The sequence below is a fragment of the Larimichthys crocea genome, chromosome VII (assembly GCF_000972845.2).
Source record: "Larimichthys crocea isolate SSNF chromosome VII, L_crocea_2.0, whole genome shotgun sequence".
Classification (NCBI taxonomy): domain Eukaryota; kingdom Metazoa; phylum Chordata; class Actinopteri; family Sciaenidae; genus Larimichthys; species Larimichthys crocea.
Genome location: NC_040017.1, coordinates 23184491 through 23205221, shown reverse-complemented (window position 1 = coordinate 23205221; position 20731 = coordinate 23184491). Strand labels below are relative to the sequence as shown.

The following is a 20731-nucleotide window of genomic DNA, read 5'->3' as shown; positions in this document are numbered from 1 at the left end:
TTATCCTCCTGCAAAATATTTTCACAAGCTTTCTTATCGGTTATCTTCATGATGAATAAGACCACTCTGTGAAGCTTACATTTCACACTCACACATTCAACCTCCATGTTATCATCACAGTGTTAACAGATATACACAATTATATCGCAGAAGTGGATTTTCTAAGATAAATCCATCACCGGACTGCTGAAATTCTGCCATTCCCCTCCGTGCAGCTGCTCGTCCTCAACATCTGTAAATATTTGAGGTTTGCGTTGAGAATAAGGTCAGCTTAGGCATTCTCAAACAAGCAGGACTCTCTTCTGCTGGACAAAGTATATAAATGTCACTATTCAACAGCCCTAAAGGAAACAGACAACTGAGAGATTTGCAGAATGCAGGGCGGGTTTAAATTCAAAGCCTTTCAGCTTGTGCTTTGTGTGTTCCTGATGGCTCTGCTGCAAACGTGATGGCAAACAACCCGCTTACAGGAAAAAACTCGAACCATCTGTGCAGATTCCCTCACACTTTCCAATTTTATCTGGAGATATTAGATATTTGGGACCTGGCTGCCTTATGATATTAGGGTTATCAGTATTTCTTTATAGGTTGCATAGAAAAAGAGGGGTCACACAGAGTGGAGTGTAAGGAAAGATTATTTTGTCTGCAGGCGCTAGACTTCAAATGAAATGAGGTTTTGTTCTCAGAGGTGTTGCCACCTGTCTTTTTTTTTGTGGTACCCATAACTACCTCTTGAAAATGAGAGCGGCATCAGTTAAAAATTGGCTCGAGGACAGCTGGGAATGTTCACATATGTTAAAGACAAGAGTATTTTGGCTGCAGTGTAACCTTGGGTATAATGAGATCACATGTTGTTCAGTGGTGACATATTTTAGGATTGTTTTAAATGTTTGTTTTTTTTCTTTCACATATGCTGTTGTTGATATTCTTGTAAGCACGACAGGTTTAGGAATAGGTTTACTTATTTGCTAAAAGCTAAAGTTAAGGAATAGTTTGACAACTGGAAATATGCTAATTCGCTGTTTGAGCACGCTCGTGTCTGTAAATATGAGGCCACAGCCTTAGCTTAGCTTAGAACAGTGGTTCTTAACGTTGTTGGAGGTACCGAACCCCACCAGTTTCATATGCTCATTCACCGAACCCTTCTTTAGTAAAAAATAAAATATGATTTTTTTACTGGTGCACAAAATGAACCGTGCATTAACATCACCTTGTTCAAATAACAAAACCAACACAGTGCATGAACTCACAACAACTTACCTCAGTGTGACTTCTGCTGTTGCCTTTGAGAGACCAGTTCAGATATGCGTGGCTTCACCTTGGCAAGTGCCAGTCTCATGTCATTTTCACAGCAAAGTCTGTTCCTTTTCTTAGTTTTTATGTCCAGCATCCTCGAAAACGATTGCTCACAAAGATATGTTGTAACAAATGGTATAAAAAATTCCAGGGCGGAGGCTCCACCGAACCCCTGAGACCGACCTACCGAACCCCTAGGGTTCGATCGAACCCAGGTTAAGAACCACTGGCTTAGAATAAAGACTAGAAACAGGTGAAAATGTCAAACTATTCCTTTATCTTTGTCCTCTGGGTTAAGCATGACATTGCACAGTTTCCCATAACAGACAAGACGACATCCCAGCAGCATGGCACATGCAGAGAGATTTCTCTTACGTAAGAGCTCTGGAGCCAGATTGAAACTTCTGACAACAGGGAGCGAGAATGCGATACAGATTGAATCACAGTCTCGGAGTCTAAGAATAAACAGGCCGAATGTGTGAGCCAGTACACCCTGTTTGAATAGGCAGTTACAGCTTCACTGAGAGATGTTTTTGGAAATATCTGGTAAAAAACTTTTGGCACCTGCTCGACAACCTTTAACTCCCCCCTACCCCTGTGTGATCTCTAAAAAGTGGAATGCACCTCATATCTCGCTCAATCTGCTGCACATCATGCAGGCAGAGCTAATCTTAGCAGGAATGTGTTGGGTGTTGGATTTTGTCTTGTTGGAGCAAGAGATATTTTTTTTATTTTTTCGTTTATCCTTCGTATCATTACTTACACAATGATTATGGAAGATGGTATGCACTCTTTGTGAGCAGCCATTGTCCTAAAACAAAGCTACCGACTGTTCTGTCGTTTACAATAAAAGTTATTTTTCTGACTCTTCTGTGCCCGATGTCACTCCCAAACTAACCGACATGTCTTATGATACAGAGATTGACATGAGGCCAACAAAACAGTAATGTAAGGTTTTCAGTGATGAAATTTATAGTGTCAAACATATTCTGATGGACATTTTAAATCTCATTTTTAATCTCCAGCCTTTAGATTCGTAGTTTTAATCTTTGTTATTATTAACGTTTACCAGTGTGTCAGATTTATGGGGCTGTATTAACAGATACTCCCCTAAAAATAGGAAGAAAGATTTGTTGACCACTATGTTTCTACAGTAGCCCAGAACAGACAAACCAGATACTGGCTCCTTCACACTATAAAGCAGAGGGTGAGGTGAGGGGGCTGCAATGCAGCAACTACAACGCTACAACACTAAATCCTAAACACTGGCCAGCACTGGTAAATATATTTTTATCTGTGTTGAATTTTGCTCAATTCCTGTGTAAAGTCAAAATGTATAAAAAATGTTTTAAAGGTTGCTGCAATGCTATTTTCTAATTCTCAAAATCAGCCTTTTATTTATTCACTTATTTATTATTTATTCATTATTTATTCGCACTGTATTCACAGAGAAAATGATCCACTGATTAATCAAATGTTTCTTTCTTTTCTATTATTCTAAATAGATTTGTCAGGCTCGGATGTAATGGGCAAAAAAATTATCAAGAGATTAATCAATGAACCGTCCTAATTGTATTTATGCTTGTAGTGTCTTGACCTTGCTGTTCGGCACAAAGTCTGGTTGAGGCCAGCTGTATGCTGTGTTCTATTATAGGTGGATAGAGACGTATTTGGGTTGAGGATTCCTACTTTTAATTGCTGTTGACAGAGACGGGCTGAACAGAGGACGCGCTGCTCTGTCATTCGGACTGACCGGTCCTGTAACTGCCCTGTTGACTCTCAGGCAGGGTGTCATTTGTGCTGGGAGAGCAGCTATCATTCACCCACATAGACCTGTCAATCCATATAAACATCCTTGTTGGCGTAAGCGAAAGGAGGAGCTTCCCTCTGACAACAGCCCTGAAAGGGACTCAGTGCTGCTCCTGCGTGGAGGATGTCACTTTTCCTGACCTGCAACCTTTGACATGTGTCCACCATCTGACTGCGACTGGGCTGAAGTAGGGCGATGTTTAAAGTGGGTCAGCGTTCGAGATGTGCAAGGATGAAATACTTTCTCTTGGCCGTTGAAAAAAAAAAAGAGAGAGTGATGCGTTCACGTCTTTGAAGCCTTGTCAAATCGGCACATCTCCGCTGGGGCCCAGCATCTGGTTTTTGGAGTGCTAATTTTCACGAGTTTATTTCTGAAACTGGGTCTAAAGCTGGTCCGTGGAGACTAACCTCTCAGGTCCATCACAAGACAATCCCATCTCCCTGTCTTCAAAGACACATGTAGTATATAATATTGAAAGCACAGAGATAATGATGTTCCGGTACATAAAACCTGGCTACTGAACTCTGTTACAGAAGTGTTTAGATATGGAATTCTGCCAGACTGTGTCAAATCTCACAGTCAATAATGAGGGATACATCAGTGGCTGCACCTCATAGTTTGCAGAGGCCCCACTCTCTTCTTCCATGTGTAAACAGGGGTAAAAATACATATATAAGTGTATGAGTCAGACTTTTATGACCTGTTTTTCTATTTTCTCATTTCCCTGTTAAGTAAGAGTCAGGAGGTGGATTCTGTGGCCTTGGATAACCGAGTAGTTGAGCCTGATGGCCACATGGACACCTCTAGTAGTTTAAGACAGAAACCTGCCAGAAATGTCTTGGCCATGACTCTCCCTTTGCTTTAAATCTTCTTCTTCTTCTTCATCTGAATAAATCAAAACAGGACTACCAGGTGTCCACAGTCCTCCGGCCTCATTTGCCATGCGGCTTAAACACATTGTGTAACCAAATCCACCTGTCCTGTTTAATCCAGCCAGTCAGGCCTTTTTCGTCGTCACAGCAAAGTGGCAACCATATAGGTCACTCACCCAACCAAGCGCTTCTTTACGCTACAAGCGTTTCTGCTGCCATGACAACACCGGGGGGCCACGGCCCTCATGAAACATGCAGTACACGAAACAACTTATAGCGTTGAGTCCAACTTGACAATAAAACCTTTGCAGATATCTTGATAGAAGTTTGAATCAGCACCATGTGGGCTGATTGCCAATTGACTGACATGACGGAGAATCAACAGTATTGCAAAAAGGCAGGCTGGGAGTTTTTGCAGCGTTTTGTCTCTGCCAGGGGAGAAATGTGGAAACAGGGCATGCAAACAAGAGTTTAAATCAGACCAGTGGGGCACAGGAGGGAAATGGAGGAGAAAGTCTGGCAAGAGAGGGAAAGCAGTTTTCGACTGGTCGAGATCAGGAAGACACTTCACCAAGTTCACAATAAAAATCAAGGACCTGCATCACCCAATACACGGTAATTAAAGTATTACCACGTCTTTCCATTTCCTTATAACACCACTTTTCCAGTGTGAACGTATTCCTGGGAAGCAGTACACAGCTCAATAAAATGTCCTTTAATCTTTAGCTAAGAGTTTAAAGCTCCTGATGTTTCCTTTCTTTTATTCATTTCCTGACTTATCAACACTGCACTGACAACACGTACTGTAACTGGGGATAGCATGAGCAGCATGAGAGTGGTAAACCGTGCCACCATTTCTACTGTGGATACTCTTTATTGACTTTGTCATTAAGGGCAGTGATTGCACTATAGAAGAATGCAGGGAGACATCCTCTAACCCTGAATTCAGGGAACTGGGTGTGTGTCTCTAATGGTTTTCACAGCCAAATAATGTGAAACGCTTTTCTTAGCGTTCACAGTGGAGCTACGATCAAGTAAAGCCAAAATCTCTATTTTATTGTTTGTTCACATCTCTCTTTCATAGTTATCCGCCACCGTGATGAACAGCCTCCTCTTGAAATTAAATAAAACATACAAGAACTTACTGTGCAGCAGTCGCTGATCTTCTGTTATTTCTTTTGTCTTGTAGATGTTCAATAAGATGACCACCGCAGCAGGGGCAGGTAAGACTATATTTATACTTTTTGTGCTTTTTGCTCCAAACCTTTTGCAGTGCGATGTGCTGACATTGCTCTCTCTCAGGAAGTTAACACTCACTTCACATACGAACGAGGCAGTTTTGATCTCTGCCCCTAATCCTTTGTATCTCACCTTGCACAAACATGTAATCCAAGTAGAGTGAAGAGTCTAAAGTGTCTGTGTGTGTTTCTGTCTGACAAGTCTGTGATGGACTGACAACCTGTCCGTGGTGTTTTTCTTCGTCTCTGCTCACTGCATGCTAGAATAGCACCCAGCGATGCAGGTTAAGCAGCGGGTAGAGAAAACAAATGAGTAAATGTGAACCGTAATGACTAAATGGATATGAAGACTACATTTAGACCTCAGCACACTTTGCCTGACTATTTATAACATTGATGTAACGGTCATTTGCTTAACATTCACTGGAACTAAACAGGAATGTCCAGTCAATGGTCTCAGGGCGCAGATGTTCGTTTTCCATTTCTGTTTGCTTTGAGTAAAAGACACAGCTTTGTCTGAAAGAGCTCTAGATCTTCTTGTGTGTCACATGTTTTTGTTTTTTTTGGTTGGAAATTAAATTAGAAGTGTGAAAACAAAATAAAATGCTGAATTTATGTGACATTTTCTTTTACACACGCTGAGTCGAAAACACGTTTGAGTTCTTGGCAGATCTTTACGTCTGAATCAGTTTGATGTTTGAGGGGGAACAGCTGCACAGAGTGGAGCCTGTAGACAGGCCAGGTTTGGCATGCCATAAGTTTCGATTTAATGTTTCTAACAAACAAAAAAAGTGACACTTTGTACAGGAAGTCAGTTAAGGGAAGTACTATTTTGCATTTTAACAATGCAATACAATACCATTGGTGTTTGCTTTTGGCCTGCGGTACACTATTAAGTTTCAGTTTTGGCCTACAAAGGGAAAAACTCACCACTGTTTCAGGCAATCGGTTCAGTCTGATCTAAAGTCGCTGCTGTGTTGCAACAGAACCAGTGTTGTGCTGCTGTCTGGCACATCAGGAAAAAATCTCCCTCTGAGTCGATCCTGCACTGTGTCCTGGCTTGCATGGTGGCATGCAGGATTCAGACAATGTTAATAAGACTGATGGCCACAGGTGTGTGTGCAAACTCCCTCCCAGCCTTCAGTCTCGAGAATGTCCAAACGCAGTGTCTCTTATTTTAAAGGCCTTCTATATATTGGTCACTTGGCGGGATGCAGTTAAAATTAGGCAGCGTGCCAGATCATTGTTTCTGTTCTGCTGAGGGGAAATATTTGGCCTGGTGTGATGTGGCCCTTGGGGGGCAGCTGCGGGATTTGGGTAGATGCCATTTTAGGCTCAGGTTGCACTCTCACATGACCTCTGTTGTGCACGATGGTACCGCACAAGTGGACATTATGGTCTGGAAAAATTCCATGTCACTTTTATGCAGCAGTTAACTAATGTGTGGTCTGCTGGTGCATATGAGATATGCACTGTGACCGATCGCTGGTCACTCCTAACTGTAATTCTTGGAAACCCGAGTGTGAGACCACCGTGAATAACATAAACAAGTTTGTCAACACGGCTATGAGTTTCTCTTTAAATACATTTATCATTATGTTTTTCCACCATGTGATTTTCAGAGTAAGCTGCCACATGTTTTCTCTTTAGGGTGCTTATCTTGGCTGAAATAAACCATCCCAGAGACAGTGTCACTAGTAAATGAAATCAACATATGGCTTCTACTGGAATCTAATGATAAAATAACTTATAAAGTAATAACGTTGTAAAAAAAGGGACAAAGCTGGCAGGGAGTCCGACACATTAAGTGCGATATTCCCTGTTTGTACTTTACAGCTGGGCTGAGGAGACCTCTTTTATGACACGGATACAAGGTGGCCAGATGGTTCTGAGTATCGACCATAACAACACTGTCCACCTCATTAAAATGACATTGTCCAGGAGAGGAAAGCACATTCTTTGGGTTCAGATCCAAAATAGCAGAGCAGCAGTGAGAAAACGTTTGGTATTCTGTGCTATAAATGTGCTGCGTCTTTTTATTGCTCTCATATGCATATGGTCTGCAGATTACACACATGATTTTCATCAATAGCTGCCGGTAAACAAAACATTCTGGTTAACAATAGCAGGCTGTTAAAGGACTTCAGTGCATTCATACAAATGTTTCGCAATTAATTTAAGAAACATTCAAGAAAAGTTTTTGTTGTTTGCGGTGATATATGCAAACTATTTTTCATGCCCTTTACATGGATGTTAGTGCATGATGGGTTCATGTAGATCATGTTATTGTCCCGATTCTATCAAAAAAAGTTACGTAACATTTGAACACTAATAAATAAAATAGCTCAGTGAAGGTCACAATGTCAGTGAGTTGTTGCAAACATTTAAGGAGCGGCCTGTAGGAGCCGCCAGTGGGTGTTTTTCAAAGTCTCATTCATTTACATTTCACTCATCTCTGCGGTGCTTTTGACAGACCTGAGTTGTGTTGAACAATGGCCTGCTTGTTTGGCATGGACAACACTGATAATAAGCACTGCACCATTTAGAATTGAGATAGGGAGCAAAGATTTAAAAAATACTTCAGGGGATTTCAAAACTCTTATTTATTTAAAAAAAAAAAGCATTTATGGAAAAAACACTAGACCTTTTAGCCCTCTTGACTTGTTGTTTTATTTTTCCTGAGGCAAAAAACAAAAGCCAGAGCTTCCATCCTAAAACCGCATATGGATATGCTCAAAGAACTTTTTGCTCTAAGGAGAGAATAAAAAAAAAAATCTTAATCCTCCCTCTCAAATGTTTATTTTCTGAAGGCATTACTCAACGTTTATAGAGCATTTTTCAAATCTTGAGTAGCCGATGGGCCAAAAGTGCCTTATTCCCTCTCACACAGTAATTTGTATGGAAATCTATTCCCTACAGTCTCTTTAATTGCAGTGTGGAAATTAATGGCTTCCTCTGGTGAGAGGAGGCAGCTATGTTCATCCTCAAAAGCCTGCTGCCTTAACTGACATTAATCATAGAATTAATGAATCCGCGGTGACACTGCGAGCTGAAAGCTCCATATCCAGCCAGGTCTCTGTCAGAGATACAGTACAGATAAGGCGATGAAGCTGCACTTATCTGTCTGGCAGAAAACGTGTATTTAACAGTAGGTATAATATTTTCTAAATGTAATTATGTAACAGGAAAATAAAGATTGCAGTGGAGAGGTTAGACAAACAGAGACTGACAGGGTCCAAGGAGAAGCAGTTATGCAGAACCCGGTGACTTTTAACTTGCATAAATAAATAGTCCTGTGCTTTGTTATGATAAACATCACCTTCCCAAAAGCCAGTCTGAGGGAAAATGACACAAGTGAGGCTTAAACGGCACTTTCTGGCGCAGAACTGTCAGTTTTCGAAGCTTCCCACTCTGCCTCCGAGCTTTCAACAGACAGGCTGTGTGTGTGCGCATTTACACTGATCCTCTTTCTGAATTAATATGCTAATCTACTTTCAATGTGGAAATCTCCTGCTACTGATTATAAGAAAAACAAAGAGGAAACTTTGTGAATCCCTTGGAGGCTTCTTAGGAAAGTAACGTAAAGCCCTGTGTACCTCACACGTTGGCGTGAATGACGCCCAGAGAAAAGCTGCAGAAAAGAGAGGGAAAGGACGTTTCCAGTGTTTAAATGAGGCCAGATTTCATTCATTGTCAGAGATGATTCTGGTTTCAAGGTTGTCTAAAACTGTAGACTGAGTCTTTGGCGTGTTCTCTAGACTGTAAAAGTGAGGTGAAGTAAACGTTTGAAATGTGTAAATCGAGTATCGTGGCAAAGGTTTCTAATGAAATAAAAATAATAGTTGTGGTGATGAGCAGTGATAGCTGTGGTATTTTAGTGCTGCATGTGCTGTGCTTATTGGAGGTCAGTATAATTGTGTCAACAATGCTGTGACGCACTTTAACTTGAACTAAGTGTTTAGTTTTGCTGCTTCTTGTAACTCAGATCATATCTCAACTTGGGGATTTTTCCTGACAAGTGTTTTTGCTGTAAAACATGAATTTATTCATGTGAAACATCATCACAATTTTTTATAGCCTGAACGACTGGAATGAAAAATGTTGAATCCCCTGGACAGTTTCGATTTTGCACAAAGAAAAACTTCAAACATTCCTTGATGATTTGGATTAATTGCAGAGCAAAGTTACAATCATTTAGCAACTTTTTACTCGTGACTCCCACAATATGTGACTGACCAATATGAGCATCCATCTTAGTGTGGAATGACTCCGCTGTGGGTCTCCGCTGAGAGCACGCTGCTATATAAATCACCTGTCCAGCTATAGATGAAGCACCAGTGGGTATTATATAATATCCATAGCTGTGTGTGTGTTACTGCAGGGCTGTCTTGTCTGTTTCGGACTCCTGAGTGTTCCTCAGCTGTTCTCAGAGTCCAGGCCTTTAGTCTCACCCAGGGTCACTGCCTGCTGGTGGAGGCTGACTGTGACCTCAGACAGCTGCAGTCCCTCTTTCTCTCCCTCTGGAGGCCTGTTTGAGACCATAATATACACATCACAAGGGCTTCATGGCAACAGAAGAGGACATGAAGTGATGAAATAGCCTGTCACCTACGTAGTTGTAATCAGAACATTTACCACAGTAGAAGGGGGCCGGCAGGCTGAATGTTGAAATCATAGGTAAGCAGGATTATTAACTCTGTTGTTATTCGCTGGTCTCTATTGGATTTTGACCGCAGCGCTATTTTTATTATGAAATCTTTTGTCTTTTCTTGTTGTGATAGAAAAGTCCAAACTTAACTAAATGTCACATAGCTCCCAGGGGAAGGCCATGTTTGTTTTTTTAAAGGAATATATCATTCTAGAAGAATTGTACAATTCGTCCTGTTTGTCTAGAATTACAATATGCCGTTAAATCTGCCTTCACTCTTCTGGGGTGACTTTCCAAAAGATTTTGGAACCTGATTGCAGGGATTTGCTCTCGTTCAGCCACAAGTGAGAGGTGAAGTGAGGTGAGGTGAAGTCCGGGCTTGCTCCAGTTCATCCCAAAGGTGTTGGATGAAGTTGAGGTCAGTCAAGTTCTTCCCCAACAACAAACTTTTCTTTAAGGACTTTGATTTGTGTGTATGTGTACTGTCATGTTGAAAACAGGAAAAGGCCATCTCCAAACTGTTGCCACAGAGGTGGAAGCACACTATTGTCTAAAACATCATTGACTCGCTGTAACAATCAGGTTTCTTTTATTTGGAAAGGATGTCCACATACTTACAGTCATAAGGTGTGCATTGTAATCATTTTGTAAGTCATTTCCTGACTGATGGGGAAGAGACACTCTTCTTCTCTGTGAAGGGAATGATGCAGGAGTCATCACAACACAAGTTTAAAAAGAAGACGTGTCTTACCTCTGTGTCGCCCCAAAGAATATTCGTGGTGCGTTAGAAGTGGCTTCGGTATTGAGAAGAACCGGCAACGTAGCACATTTTTTCCACAGCAGTCTTTGAATATGGCCAAGCATTTTCATCTGCTCTGTGACTATTTAAAGACAGGACCTGGACATTGTGAGACGTCTTGATTTAAAGCATATGCAGCCTTTAAATGCTGCGTATGCAGATTGTACTGTTATATTTGCTCCTCGTCTGTCCGTTGCCTGACAGGTGCCAGATCAGTGACATCATGCGCTAAATTTATAACCAAGTCGTCATTTGTAGCTCCAGCTCAGACTATAAAGGGTGCTGCTGGCATGACGAGTGCATGAAAAATTCCACACATGGAAAGATGGAAAATGACTTGTGGTTTCCTGAGTGCAGAGGCCAGCTCGGCTGTTTGACAGGGAAAGAGGAGGGGGAAAAAAGAAGCCTGGTAGTATTTCTAGACTTTTCTTTGTATATACAGTAATTTGTCAAGGTTGTGAAAACATTAGAGAAACTATTTGGTTAACCCGCTCTGAAATCTTTTAACGTTTTTATTGCGATTTCAACATTTTCATTGCAATTATTGTAGCTATCATACATTAAATAGCACATAATATCATTTAATAACGCCTTCAAGGCCCTTGCACTGAATGAGATCATCATGTTCAACAGCTCCCATCATGTTTGGGCATCATTTATCGCCCAGTATAAATCATCCGGTTTGATCCTGTCATTGTGTGTTCATAGAGCTGTTTGAACAGTATTGTCTGTCAGTTTTATGTCCCTCAGTGAGCGGTTTATTGTTCTGATTCCCAATTATATCCACACTGGCAATTAGAAAAAGAAGCAGTCAATAAATCCTTCGGGGAACAACTTCCTCAAAGCGACCAAGGTGAGCGCTCTCTGTGCGCATTGCTGTGTTTATGTCCTCAGGAATTCAGGCCTGGGTTTTGTAAAGAAAGTGGAAGGAGACGTGGGCAGCCGTGTCAGGATGCAGGCCAGTCACAGGAGGACAGGCACTGTGTGTGTGTGTGTGTGTGTCTCTGTGTGTTTGTGTGTGTTGAGACACAAAAGCTAACAGGTTGGTCCAGCACTCAGCTGCCAACTGAGAAGAAAAGCAGAAACAAGATTTAGGAAGTAATGAGCCAGGAAGGGCCACAGTACTTCAGGACCCTGAACCAGGATGTAGTGACTAAACAGTCAACATGCTCAAGTCTTCTTTTGTGTTTGTGTGTGTGTACCTTTCCTATGAATGCTCACCACTCTGCTGGAAATGAATCCAAACAATAACTCCTTTTGCTTTATCACGTCTTGTGCTCCACTTTGTAGTTCCTCTGTGATCCTGCAAACACACACACACACACACACACTTTCCAAGCCAAGAACATTTCCGCAGGGTCGGTTTAGGTACAGTAACCACATTGGCTCTGTCACCGGCCTCCAAGATTTCCCACATAAACCACAGAGATTCCAGATGTTCCAGGGAGGCAAAAAGTCTGCGCCTCCACTGGGCCCGTGGCCCTCGCCTCTCCATCTTTTGGTTGGCCAAGCACGTGGCACGGCTCACACCAAACACTGTGTACAGAGTGCACAGAAGCAATGCCGCGGGTGACCATGCTACTGGAGATTTACATAGCTGTGTGCTTCCACCTGTGCCCTGATAACAAAAAAACACAGCCCTCCGTTAAAACAGGCTCTGTCCCGGGGCAGTGTAGCAGTGCGGCTTTCTTGTGGTTTCAGACCTGATTAAACAATTTGGCTCAGTAATCAAAGAGTAATAGCAGGCAGAGGCAGAGGCAGACTTCCTGCATCCTCTCTGGCTCACCGGCTTTAAAAGTTAAGGGCCCAGCAGGACCTGTTTGTGTCTCAGTTTGAAAACAATACCTGCACTGTACTTCCAGTTTATCACGGCTGATGAGTTGAGCAGAATTGTTGGACAAGCTTATAACACGGTCCACACATGCACGCTAATAAAACTGATCATTATTGCTGCTTTTTTTATTGGTGCGGAGGCATAAAAACTATTTGTTTTTGTTTCCCCCTTGTAATCCAAAAATCATTTTCCTCTGCGTTGCCAACATAACTCAGCTTTGTAAACATGCGGTCAGAGTGTTCACACAGATGTCGATCGCCACAATTTGGTTCCTATTAAGCAGAAATGTTTTGTATGCCTCCTTTGTAGCAGCTCGAGACCTTTGGAGCTGAACCTGCAATTGTTTCAAATAAGACTCTACACATGAGACATTTGTCATAGGAGCGGAAACTACCAGACCAACTGTAGGTTTCATTTCGAGCAGCTGTTATTTTCTCCTTTGGTCTTTGTCAGACTCCAGTTTCTCTCTCGGGACAGCGCTCATCTTGAAATATAAACATCCACTTCCTGTTTGAATTTGTTTCATGGTGGCTAATGTCATGCTACAGTGTATCATAAAATGTAGTGTATGACAGGTCATCCTGTCAGCTGTATTTATAGCTGATTGCTGTGAAGGTGCCTCCCTTAATGTGCACATGTTCACATGATCAGAAAAGCTGATGGAAATTATCCCCCAGTGGAGAAAAAGAGACTTATAACCGGCTTGAAAATGACTTAAAATCAATAAAACATGAGCTTATTTTACATGTGAGCGAAGAAGTGAGTTGGGAGTTGCGAATAAGAGTGATTGAGAGAGAAATGTACCTCCGTGATTAGATCCTCGTTGCTCTAATAGAAACCAGGTGCCGAACAGTGGTGTAAATGTTTTCCCATGCATTTTAGTGGGCAATGCAGCCCCAACAGATTCAGACCTGACAGCATTACATGCTTTGTCATTCAATGAAACAATAGCCACGTACGCTTGTCATGCCGGTTTTACGTTCTTCAAGCCTCTTTATACAAACTGTGACCCCTGCCAGCTCTCACTTCTACATACAATTCATGATATTGAAATAAACGTTTGAGTCTGCATTGTAGGTTATGTAACAAAGAGATGCAGAGGGAAGATTTGGGTAAACATCGTGGGTGAGTAACGTGAAAATCTTTGGGGTTTTCTTATTCATCTTTTTTTTTTGAGAAAACAGATTTCTCATAGTTGATCAACGGTTTGGGAATTAATGACTCTATAAAGAACAACCTCCTCTAAAGGAAGAAACTATGACGTTACAACAGACAGCCCTCTAAGAAAACAGAATTAGTGGCCACTTTAATGGATTGGGACCAAAGTCAGCTCCTCCTTCCCCAACCCCACAATCTAAACCCAGATATACACCACATGTGTGGCTCCTCTGGAAAAATGAACTCGACTTGGGAATATATGGTCAGGAAATTTATAGCACATGCCTGGGACGAGCCCTTAGGGGCCGGGGGTGGAGGTGGAGGGGAGATCTCCCCACTCCCCGCTCCCCGAGCCTTGTTTCCATTAGGCTGGGAAGAGCAATCTCCCAGACTATTCAAGGGGGCCTGGTGTAAGACCTCCTGGCCAACAACATGACCCAATCGCGGAGGAGAAATCAGTTTCCTCACATCTGGGATTTTCCCACTGCAGCTATGGGGCAGAATTCCACATCAGTCACCAGACACCGAGACAGCACGCACACAAACGCTGGAATTTAGATAACTTGTGTACAAATAAATATGTGAGTGTTTATGAAAGAGGGGGAGGGAGATGTAAGAGAGAAAGAGAAAGAGAGAGAGCGGACAAAAACTAACCCAGAAAACATGGCAGTTATTTCAGGGGAAAACGGGGAAAATGAGCGTTTTCTAAAAGCTGCCTGGCCAAAACAAACAAGTGGGTGAATCAGCGAAGGGAAAACATTCTCAGGCTGATTGATGTTTCCTCTCCTCATCTGCTATTACTTCCACTGCCAAGAGGCTAAACCACAATGATATTCCAGCGATCCTGCTCATCTTTATTGCACGAGGTGATTGTGATTATTATTTTTTTTTTTAATGAAGAGAGAGTGTTTACCTCTCTGTTGATTCACGTTGAGAGAGGTCGTCACCTTGCTGCTGCACTCACTCCATCACTTTTACTGCCGGGGGGTTGACAGGGACGGTATTGTCTGTGTGTCCATTCCCGCATTGTCAGTCACTTGGCCTGGACATTGATACCTTGTTTACAACTTTGACAACTAGCACACTCGTTCATTATCCTGTTTTTCAACCCACGTCAACCTATATGAGCCAAAGGATTAGTAAGATGATAGACAGGTGATGTTTTGAAGATTGTTTAAGGCATGTTCTAATCTGTGTGATTTCTTTTTTTAGGTCAATCCTTTTACTTTTGTCGGGAATAAACCACGGCTGTTATCTAAAGTTTAGGACTTCTTTTGTGTTAAATATCCAGAACTTCTGTTAACTTTCAGCTTTTCTCTCTGTAAGCCGCCCGGTTCATGTGACCGGCGTAAAACAAGGTACTTGACTCGGCCTAACCCTGACCCTTCCTGAAAAGTCACAGGCTCAAATGAAACAGGTTCTCTAGACAAGTGTGTGTATATGAGTGTGTATGTGTGTGGGTGTTTGTCCCCCAAGCTTCATTTTAGCCTGGGGTCTGAACAAGTGAGGCTGAAAATAGCAACGTGCTGATCACTGGTCAACAGGTTCCTCCCTCTGACCCACGTTTCCTCACATAGTTTTCACTCCTGTGATCCGGTAAACTTTATATAACGGTGACAAATTCAGTTAGATCCAGGTGCAGATGAAAACCTGCCACACTTTAGTGTGTTTACTGTGAAATGAGCAGAAAGTTGTGATGTTTTGCTTCATAGGAACGCACAGTCTTTGATATCATTCCTGATTTTAGCTGAGAGGGGATGCAGTAAGACCAAGAGACGTTTGAGTCATTTTTAAGTTTATTCCACAGCCTTTCTCCCCTCAGCTGCGCACTCCTCTGGCACTCAGATATCTCACTATGTGACCTTGTGATAATCTGTGAATCACCCGCCCGGCTCAGTGGCAAATGGGGGGTCTATCTGCTTATTGAAATGAAGTAATGTTAGCTCAGCTTCATACAGAGAGGGCAAACTGAGGTCAGCAGAGATTCGTTCATTTAAGAAACTGTCAATCTTCAGCCAGCCAGTCACTCTGGGTTAAGAATGTGTGTTATAACAGTAATCCCAGCTGGTGAACATGAAATTAATGCAGCCGATATGATATCACTGCTTTTAGGCCACGCGCAGCCTGAACGGGCACACAATAATAGGAGGAAATTCCTTAAATAATTCTGCTGTAATGATTACTGAAGTCTAGCGGCAGCAGCAGCAGCAGCAGCCATATAGAGGAACTTACTGTGTTTATTCTTCAGACATAAGCTGCCTCAGCTGCCTCTTTTCTTTTCAGTATCTGCGGTGCGAGATATTGTGACAACAAAAGTAAATGGTGCTGAAACTGAACCCATGTTCCTGTTGGAAGGGTTGACCTACTCTAACCTACCTGGGGAGAACTTGCTGAACTCTCACTAAGCTTTAGAACAATAGACGACATCATTGTGTTGGGAAATTCAGGTCAAAATCCTAATAATAGTTAATAAATAGGTCTCTCTCTGTCTTATAGGTTAATGAAATGTTTAGTGACACATGATTGCAGATGTTTCCTCTTACGTCTTCTTGTTTTGGGGGAGGATGATGAAGAGAGAGGCTGAGCTGGAGAAAGTGGTTGCTCAGATTTGAAATGTGTCATTGGAGAGCTGTGGTGAGTGTTTGTAGTGGTGGTGGTGGGGTGTTGTGTGGTTTGCAGCATGTGATGCCTTCAAGTGCTTTCCGTACAGCTGTATTTCCTGCTTCATGTTGGAAATGTCAGATCACTGTGGGGCTAAAAAAAAAAAAAAAAAGACAAAATGTCTTTTTGGAGGTTGTTGTTTTTTGTGGGTTGAGCTGGATTGCTGTTGTTTTGCACATCACAGGATTGTTACGTACTGTACAGTAGTATTTTAGTTGGAAGAACATTCTGGAAAGGCTTTTTTAAGAGTTACTTCACTGACGCATGTTTTCAAAGTAAGATTTATCAACAGTGCTGTACTTTTAAATGTTAAGTTGCTTCCCTTTTGATTGTTTTAAAGTATTTTTGAGAGCCAATAAACAACAATAGCATTGGAAAGAATAACATTCGCACTATTTTCCAGGTGAGTCTTCTTCCCGACGACCCTGTGAGATAAATGATGTGGGCCCAAGAAATAGTTTTTAACCTCACGAGAACATTTCGCAGTTATGGAAACCTGCGTGGAATGTTCTCATAATGTTCTCCGGGATAACCCGTCATGCAGGAGCCATCAGTATCCACATAACCGTGACCGAACATTAAATGGAGACGTCCTTGTGATGTTCTTCAAAGGTTCCATGAAATATTGCCAAAGAGAGAGAACCTTCATGGAACATTAGAAAAACGCATAAAGTGTGTGGCACGTAATATCAAACAAAAACTGAATCATCCATTCATGAGATGTATATATTATGCAAGAGATTATAAAATGGTAGATGGCTTCACCATATGTTGTTGCCATCAGTGCTCCATGCTCTCTGTTCCTCCTTTGATGGGTGGATCATGCGCGCTCAGCTGCTAATGCTCATATTTCCCGCAGCACTTGAAAGCACCGCATCTTAGTAGCGCTTGCGGCGCGTGAATCCCTTCACACACACACACACACGCATAGTCTCACGTACACACACATCTGGTGTGAAGTGTGAAAGTCTGTCCACTATCACTTTGTTATACTTTTTCATTGATTTCTGACCGAGAGGAGTTTATTTTTATTTATTTTTTTTCCAATATGTTGACAACTGTGTGTGGAGAGCAGACAGCAAAGTCAGCTCTGCTGCTGTGACAGAGGAAAAAAGGTGATTCTTCTGTCTTCTGGGGACTTCTTTAACTTTAACGGGACCGAGAGGATTGTGTTATTATGAGCGAGTGGAGGATTTGCGATGACATCTAGAAGAAACTCAGCGAGACTGAAGCTCCGGCGCTCTTTCAGCGAGCAGCTGCGGAGCTCCACATCCAAAGCCTGGGATTTACTCTGGAGGAATGTCAGGGAGCGGAGACTGGCAGGTCAGTAGCCCGCTACAGGCACAGCCTGCCCGCTGAGAGCGTGTGGAGAGCTGGGGGGTCACTTTAAAGTTTTTTTTTTTTGGATGGAGACTTCATTCATTGTTTGCATTTTGTGTCATCAAATATGTGCATTTTAAATTGTATTAATTTGTCTTGTTTAATGGAAAGTTCAGCTGCAGTGCAGGAACATAATAACATTAAAATGAATTTAAAATAAATAAATAAAGGTGCATGTGGTCCGATTCATTTAATAATTAAAATGGGATCATGATAGAAGTTGTTGAGTTTAAAATCCCGCCGATTTTTAACACTCCGATCAACTGTTTGCACACGTGTAGGAAATCGTTGAGCACACATAGTCACACACTGTACTGTGTTCATTTGTCACACCAGCTGTATTAGAAATGACCTGAGCACTGCTGCTGCCTGCCGCAGAGTGGCGCTGATGAGTCATTTTTTTTACACTGTGATCTATCTATCTATCTATCTATCTATCTATCTATCTATCTATCTATCTATCTATCTATCTATCTATCTATCTATCTATCTTAAAAAGCATCTGTCTATCTGAGGGATGGGACATATTGTGCTGCCAAACACTGTTCAGTCACACTGAACTTTATTCTTATTAAAGTCTCTTCAAACAGACTTTATATTTCCTGCAAAGCGTATATATGAATTATACACAATTGGTCTGGAATTGTATAGTAGATGCTGGGACTGTATATTCGAATATTTAACTCAATATAAGCAAGTGGGAGGAAAATAATATGTGGCATGTTAAACATAGTAGAGAAATGATTCAATAGAACGACTGTGTGAAGCTGCTGCAGGATAAATCTGAGAGAAACACTGAAGATTTGGAGGTTTCGTGCCTGTTGGATTATTATTTGTCAAAACTCTTCAGAGTTTCTGTGCCTGGAGTGTTGAAATCAATAATTTATGCTGTAACCACCAAAGTCCACCACTAGGCGCAGTGAACTCACCACAGCAGCTCCTCATGTGGGAAAGCCACATGGATCACAAAACAGCTCTATCTTCATTAATAAGAGTTTGGAGTCCATGACGTCATGCAGACAGAGCGTGTTCGCCTTGTGTGAGTGGATTCAAAGCTGCTGTTTTGTTGTGTTTTGTGCATTAGGTTTTTATACATGCCTGGCTCAGCTGTGCATGGTTCAAAGTGTCGTGCGTTCTCTAGATATTTGACACATTAATCTTGCATTCTTTGCTATATACAGCGTGTTGATGTGTGCCATGCATTTAACGGTCTCTGCATTCCTAAGGCCTTGAGCTGCTGATCAGTGAACAAGGTTACACTGACGGACTAGATGCAGCTGACCGGCTTGACAGATGGATTGAAAGTAGCTTGAACATTGATCTAAGAGGAAGTTCTCTGGTGTTATTTTTTGCCAGGTGCACCACTGATTTTTACAGTTTCATGTGCCTCTTTGTGGATTATGAATATCACATCAGGCTGTATGCAAAGCTGATGAGAGGAGAAAATTCAACTTTTCATTTGCAAAACAGAAATCAGAGAGAATTTGTTCAAAATTCAGGACAGGATGTATAAACCCCTGCTAAATCATTTCTAGCTCATTAGAGATGATCTGGCCAATCAACAAGGACATTCATGTGTGTCAAATCACAGATGTTTGCTCGTTTACAGCCAAATACTGATGAATGGCAGCTGTGGAAGTCGGCTTCCGGAGAGAGAGGTGCATAAAATCTTTTTGCTCGCCGAAGCACGGACTCCAACCTCATAGACTTAAATTATGTGCATCAGTCCATGAGATAAGATGTGTGGAGCCTATCCGCAGAGCGTTTTTAAAATTTAAATCTGTACCCAGCTGCTGTGTTGAAGGTGACTCTGCAGTAAGCATTTAAAAGACTCAGTGGGCTCCACACACTCCGGTGTGATTAATAGGTGTTAACTGTCACATGTTGACCGAGAAGCAGGAGTCAAATACTGATAAATGTGAGCTGTCATGCTCTATATAGATAGATATATATCATAAAGCTTTTTTAATTACAGGGAGATATGCATGAAATCATTTAACACTGCAAGGGTGTGACTTTGAGTTGAGTCTATTGTTCCCGGAGATGAATATAAATGCAGGGTACTGCCAAACTGGCATATTATTTCCCCTTGAGCTGAAATTTAGGCTGTGAATCAGAATATGCACCACCTGAATGGTTTAATAGTCTGCAGGTTGTGGCTGAAGGTGTTTCTATTGTATGTGTTTCATTATAACATCAAGGACATGAGTTACTGCTCTCACAGAGGTCACAGTAATCTGGTTATGTACATGCTGTGTTATTAGATTGGTTGTTAAATAGACTTTCTTCTTTCTCTGCTATATTTCCACAGTTTATATGTATGATGAAACCCTATTCTATTAATTTCCTTTAAAAATATTTGTATTTGTACTCCTATATTACTTAATAATTTGCAGGTGAGCAGCCTAAATATCGCGGGCCACACCTCTGTTTTGGGGAAAACCCGGCAGCTTCATGCAGCTGCTCGAGGAGTGCCTGCTACTAAAGATGAAATTAAGGTCTGAATAATTATGCATGGAGTGATCCTCACTGGGTTGAGTCACGGTTGGAGTGGGTAAAACGTCTGCAGTAGAGCACCTACCACCTCATTCACTGAGGCGTTATTATTAGATTATCAAATGCTTCAGGTTACCTGCAAAGCAACACGACTGGTCTTGCAGTATTAAGTGTGATTCACTCCCAGACCTGAGCTCAGAATTCAGACATTCGGTGGATCGTGAGGTGGAAACCTTCAGTCACACTGGTGCTATTCTTAAGCCTTAACCACAGGAAACGTAGGCACACCAGAGCCAGAACTGCCCAGTGCAGATTACATGTGTCTGCCGCTGAATCAAACCACATCAGAGCAGTGTCTAAACCCCACTCGACTGCCTCCTTACTCATCATCTGTGGGCCCTGAGCTTTGACTCCATGATTCAGTGTATTTTCCCTTTTTGTTGTCACACCTGGCTACAGCTGAGCGCTGGAGCAGAGGCTGAATGAAAGCTGGACATGCGTTAAATGCCTGCAGTATAGCTGCATTTCAGCGTGGCTTA

The 20731-nt window shown here is 41.9% G+C and overlaps 1 protein-coding gene across 3 annotated transcripts in view; it reads left to right on the top strand.

Annotated features, from left to right (window-relative positions):
- Positions 1–20731, top strand: part of stard13b (StAR related lipid transfer domain containing 13b) — a 55939-nt gene that overhangs the window by 9334 nt on the left and 25874 nt on the right. For 2 of the 3 annotated variants that reach the window (XM_027280399.1, XM_027280398.1), the window contains one exon: positions 5168–5201. In XM_027280399.1, coding sequence (XP_027136200.1) covers positions 5168–5201 — 34 coding nt within the window. Of the gene's footprint in view, positions 1–5167; positions 5202–17176; positions 17640–20731 lie in introns of those variants that run through there. The other variant, XM_010736348.3, reaches the window with a different exon arrangement.